Genomic DNA, 5197 nt, shown 5'->3' on the forward strand with positions numbered 1-5197 from the left:
CATGTATTATGTATAGATCTTTAAAAACTGTATTCCTCAAAATAAAGTGTGTAAAAGATTAATAGTCCTAGTCATTTATTTCCCCTAAATTGTTCCATTGCTTTGCTGAAAAGGCAATAAATCCTTATACTAAGAATCCTTTCCTGAGCCACCCACCAAAAGAAACCCTGTCCTGGCATTTCTTCCACTACCACAGTACAGTCTCAGTCTCTGAATTTGAAGGATTTCACTTTCAAGTATCTCTTGCAGACTTTATTTATCCACCATTAGATTGCTGGATACAATACCCCCCCTTTTCTATGACCTGAGTCTCTCTCCCTTCATTTATGTAAGTTTTATCATCAACAAAAAGTCAAAGGAGATTTGATATCTGATCTTATTTATTTGTTACTCTTAGAAAATCTCATTTTTGACTGGACTCAGACTTAGAGGTAGAAGCTCTCAGAGAGGACAGCCTCCGTCTCTTGGCAATCTGTTCCTGGCGTTTTTCTTTGGCCTCCTAAACAGAACAAAAAAGCAGAGTTAAAGCAAAAAGCACAGTTAAAAGCTTGTCTGGATTAAAAAAGCAAATCAAAAGCCAGGCCTACCCACTCCCCTCATCATCTTAGACTCACCTTCATTCTCTTGGCCAAAAGTTTAGCATATTCTGCAGCCTCTTCCTTGTTTTTCTTAGTACGCTGTTTCTTCAAAGCAATACGCCGACGTTTGTGTTGCAGGACACGCGGAGTAACAAGACGCTGAATCTTGGGTGCTTTGGTCCTAGGTTTCTTACCTAAAAATTCAGATAATGACTCAATCACTTCTCAAGAACACCCTTGTTCATTAGGATCCACATCTACATTTTCAAAACATTAGAAACAGATGCAAACTTGAGGTAGCAGTTATCTATGAAAACTCATACTTACTTGTATGAGGCCTTTTAAATCAAATCTGAACTATTCTACAACTTAAAATACCATCTTGTCAACAAAAATCCAAGATAGGCTAAATACTGTCAAAATATCAAGAAAATTGAGAATTCCTTCTAAAAAGTGACCAGGCTTACTTTGTTTACTAGATGCCAGTGTTTTCCTAATTAGCACATGTAATCCTCATTCAGACAGCTCACTAAACCACATCAACAGGTTGGATGTCAAATCCAAGATCATATGTAAATTTAGGTTACTTTGCTTAATAATTTACTCGTACCTCAAGCTTTTTCCTACTCACTTCCATTTCCCTTCCACAATTAGATTGTCTTAGTAGGGTATTATATATGCATGTACTGTAAGACACAGGAGCATTATTTAAAAGCAGTGTCAACTGCATATTTCAGTTGTCTGTGAAAACTAAGGAAAGCATTATCTGCATCACTATCCCACCATGCTTTAAAGTCCCATTTATGCTTGAATCTGTATTTTTCAAGATAGATCCTGCCAATCTGGGGAACCAAATCATTAACATTAGAATGTGTGGCATGCTGTTCATAGAATATCTTCATTTAGTCTGTATGATTTGTAATCTAAAATCCTATGGATTAGAGATCTGCTTTGGAGAAGTCTTTTCAGATGTAATCATTGTAATTTGTGGACACCTTGTGGGAGTAATAAACACCTCAGGTAAATACTCTAAGAATAAACGCTCAATTGTTCAGGTTATGCTAAAAGTTACATAACAATCCCTTAATTATAAAAATACAAGAACCATTTTATGAACACCTATCAACTAGCACCTTACTACACTGATGTATGGTACTGCCAGGGGTCTGATTATGGGGAACTACCATATATTTGCCAATTATTTTTTTTAAATGTAAACTTCAAGAGGAAAGTAATTCGTGTGTTCATACCGTATCAACACTTAAAATAGCACCTGGCACATAGGTGTCCAAATATTTGGAATGAGTAACCAATGAGCACTTAGTATAGGCTAGGTATAGGTTTAAGTCCCCAGTCCTGAAAACCAAAACTCAAATTTTTTCAGATTTGTCAGGAGAACCCAACCTGAACTGACGTGCTATTTATTCTATTTACTGTAAATATTCATACATTTCACTACAGAAATATCAATGTTACAGAGCATTGCTGCCAAAGACTTCACTGGTGATGGGTTATGTTGCTTAATAAACATTATACCGTCTTAAAATATAAAACTCCAAAATCCCAAACACCTGTTCCCTAGTGTTTTTAATAAAATATTTTTCTAATTTCTAATTCTCACAACTCTTACTATCGCTACTCGCATCCTACAGATGAAGAAAACAAGGGCCAGAAGTTAAAGCAACTTCAGTTGATGAAAGCACGTATTTCTTTTATAAAGAAAAAACAAAAAAATTAGAACTTCTGCTATGGAAAGACTGCTATGCAAAGAAAAAGCAAAAGTGTGTGGGAGTGAGAGCACATTCAATCATAGTCCCAGAATTTTCTATCATTCTTTCCACTAATTCAAAAGCAAGATCTTAATGTCTGGTAAGTTATCTTTGGGTAGACTTACACATCAATTGACTCACAGGCACATTTTCAAGGAAAATATAAGAGGGCACTGGATGTAACAAGGATTAACACCAACTGCATATCTTGACACTCTTCCCCAATAATTTCCTGAAAACTCAGACTCCAGGTAAATAAAGAGTGGGCACAGATTTTATCATCTAATATGCACACAAAATGCTAGTGCCAAATTACTGAAATTAAGCCAGCGTTAACTTACTGACATTAAGATTGCAGAATCTCCCTTACCTTCTTTGTTTAGGGGCTTTCTCACAACATACTGGCGGACATCATCCTCTTTAGAGAGATTGAAAAGTTTGCGGATTCTGCTAGCTCTTTTGGGCCCCAGCCGACGAGGCACAGTAGTATCAGTGAGTCCAGGAATGTCCTTCTCCCCTAAAAGAGACAAGTGAACAAAGACATTTTAATTCAACAACTTCCTCACAAACAAGAACTCTAATTTATTGTTTATGCACTGGTAAAAGTCCATTGGTCAAACTGTGGATACTGCAAATGAAAAAGCACTCGGACAATCAACTTTAAATCAATGTCAACAAAAATTGAACTCAAGAACACAAGCAACCCTCACCTTTTTTTACAATGACCAAGTTGAGAACACTCAGGTTGGCATCCACAATGCAACCCCGAACAGATTTGCGCTTTCTTTCTCCAGTCCTCCTCGGTCTGTAACAGGAATGCCCCTTACTCAATAGCAGGCGGACACGGCCATGGGTCAAGACACCCTGCTTCATAGGGAAACCCTGCTTGTCGTTCCCACCACTGATCCGGACCACATAACCCTGCAGGAGAATACAATGACACGTTATAAAATAAAGGACTGTGGCCTCTACGAAGGTGTACCCCTCAATTCTAGGAAGTACAGTTAATTAAGACCGATTTGAAACTTCTTAATATTCTCTGGCCACTAAGTTTTATCTACATTTCCAATTTGCCAAGCTCAATTAGCAAATTCCTTCCAATCAAGTCATATTCCTAGCCTTTGCTTTACCAGCGGTAACAGCTCCAGGGGGAGAAAGACTACGTTAAAAAACCAAAGGACCAACGAGCAACAAATCACAAACAACCCTTCTTGGCACTTTTAATTCAAGATACCCTTCGGAGACCATTAGCTTGCAGGACAAGAACTTCAGGTATATTTTCCCATGTGATCTACATAACCCTGCCAGGTGACAGCTCAACCTTATAAAGTGACATTTAGAAGTCACTAACCCAAGATCAGAAGACAGAACCCTGAGTCTGAAACCCATTACACACCCCAATTATCAACAGCGTTTACCATCTCTCAACTAGTTCCAACAACTCAATGCTGTACTCAATTTTTACCTTCCACTCTTCACCCAGAGCGTCAGCAGCAACTTCTGTGGCCATACGCTTCTCATAAAATGTACGAAGTTTGCGTTCATCGTCCACTTCAATGAGTTTCTGGCAGCCAGTGGCTGGGAAAGAGATGTTCAGCTAAGGATTAAACGGGGGAAAAAACAGCTTTATGAAAACCGCAGAGCCACCAACAAAGACAATCCTAATGCAAAAAGCTTTTCATGTCACCCCCACACAACCAGCAGAAAATCTGAGATGTCCATTTTATTCTCTAAAGCACATGTGTACGCAACAGCGCGCAACGAGCGCCGCACTCCAATTGGGAAGTCTTTCCTCAAGCCTCGCGGAATGATTCCGCGGGCCACAGGCGCTCCGCAGCCTTCACCCTCTCGGAGCAAGGAGGCCGACCCGGGGGCCGCCACCCGGGCAGCAGAGCCGCATCTGTCCCGGCAGGGTGCCAGGACGCCACCATAGCTTGCGCTGCCGGGCGCCGCAGCTCCAGCAGCAATCGCTCGCCATCCGCTTTCCCAAAGAGCTCTGGCCCCAGAAGGGCGAGGCTTGTCCTGCCTCAGACCCTTCCCCAGCTAGAGCCAGGATTTTGGAGACGTAGGACTGCGGCAATGCCGTGTTCTCGAACTCGATTCACTTTCCCCGAGCCTAATTCAACGCCCCCCGCCACTGCCTACCTTCATGCTGAAGCAGCCGAACGCCTCCGAGGCGCCACGAAAAAGAGGCCCAACTTCCGCTTAGCGCAGGTCACATAGGCTCTTCCAGTTCTCGCGAGAAGGGCAGACGACTGGGAAAGCGGAAGTGAGCCTGGGTAGGCTGCACTTCCGGGAGTGGGGCTATTCAGCGGCGTGGGGTGGCTTTGCGCGGTGGCAAGTACGCAGCCACCCTAGTGGCGGGGCTTGAATGAGGCGGCAGAGGCTTAGTTCTGAAGGTTAGCCTCTACACTGCCTGATGTTTCCCGCGTTCTTCTGGGCCAGGGCGGGGCCCCAGTCGGTCCCGGACACTCTGCATCTGATGGTACCAAAAAAGGAGGGCAGGACCGGAGGTCAGCTCTCGGGCTGTCCGGTACCTCAGACTCCGGCCGAACATTTCCAGATCGGGAGCGTGTCCGGCCCTGGTTCCGGCGGTTCACAGCAAGACGCCCTGAAAACCGTGATTTGTTTTTCCTTTAAATACTCTGTGGTCCTCTAACCGCTCTGCAGTCATCGTTGTTCTGTTGCAGAATGACACCCTCAGCTACCCTGTCGCGCAAATCAATAACCACAATTACCCCAAGTCCAGGGAACCATCGGTGCCTCCTAAATAGTCTCCCTGCTTTCTGTGCTGCCTCTACGATCTTTTTAAAACGCAAAATTGTATCACTCCCTTGCTGGAAATGCAGC

At 42.8% G+C, this 5197-nt stretch overlaps 1 protein-coding gene across 2 annotated transcripts; it reads right to left on the bottom strand.

The window, feature by feature from the left end:
* Positions 1-362: 362 nt before the first annotated feature.
* RPS6 (ribosomal protein S6) lies at positions 363-4565 on the bottom strand. Of its 2 annotated transcripts, none has more exons than XM_058565873.1 (6): positions 4493-4565; positions 3813-3944; positions 3058-3268; positions 2718-2864; positions 615-772; positions 363-499 (listed from the first exon to the last, which is right to left on the bottom strand). In XM_058565873.1, exons 1-6 carry the CDS (start codon positions 4496-4498, stop codon positions 404-406), a joined length of 750 nt encoding a protein of 249 aa, XP_058421856.1. In that variant the 5' UTR covers positions 4499-4565; the 3' UTR covers positions 363-403. The 2 variants fall into 2 exon arrangements, with proteins under 2 accessions (XP_058421856.1, XP_058421857.1); XM_058565874.1 differs by lacking the exon at positions 4493-4565 and adding an exon at positions 4323-4444.
* Between the last annotated feature and the right edge of the window lie 632 nt (positions 4566-5197).

This window comes from Diceros bicornis, chromosome 22, assembly GCF_020826845.1.
Source record: "Diceros bicornis minor isolate mBicDic1 chromosome 22, mDicBic1.mat.cur, whole genome shotgun sequence".
NCBI classification, from domain to species: Eukaryota; Metazoa; Chordata; class Mammalia; order Perissodactyla; family Rhinocerotidae; genus Diceros; species Diceros bicornis.

What these genes read in the sequence shown, in the direction of transcription:
- RPS6 (XM_058565873.1), bottom strand. An exon ending in AAAGCCCCTAAACAAAGAAG is followed by an intron (nt 773 to 2,717) that starts GTAAGGGAGATT and finishes CTGAATTTTTAG; the next exon opens with GTAAGAAACCTAGGACCAAA. An exon ending in TTTTGGCCAAGAGAATGAAG is followed by an intron (nt 500 to 614) that starts GTGAGTCTAAGA and finishes TGTTCTGTTTAG; the next exon opens with GAGGCCAAAGAAAAACGCCA.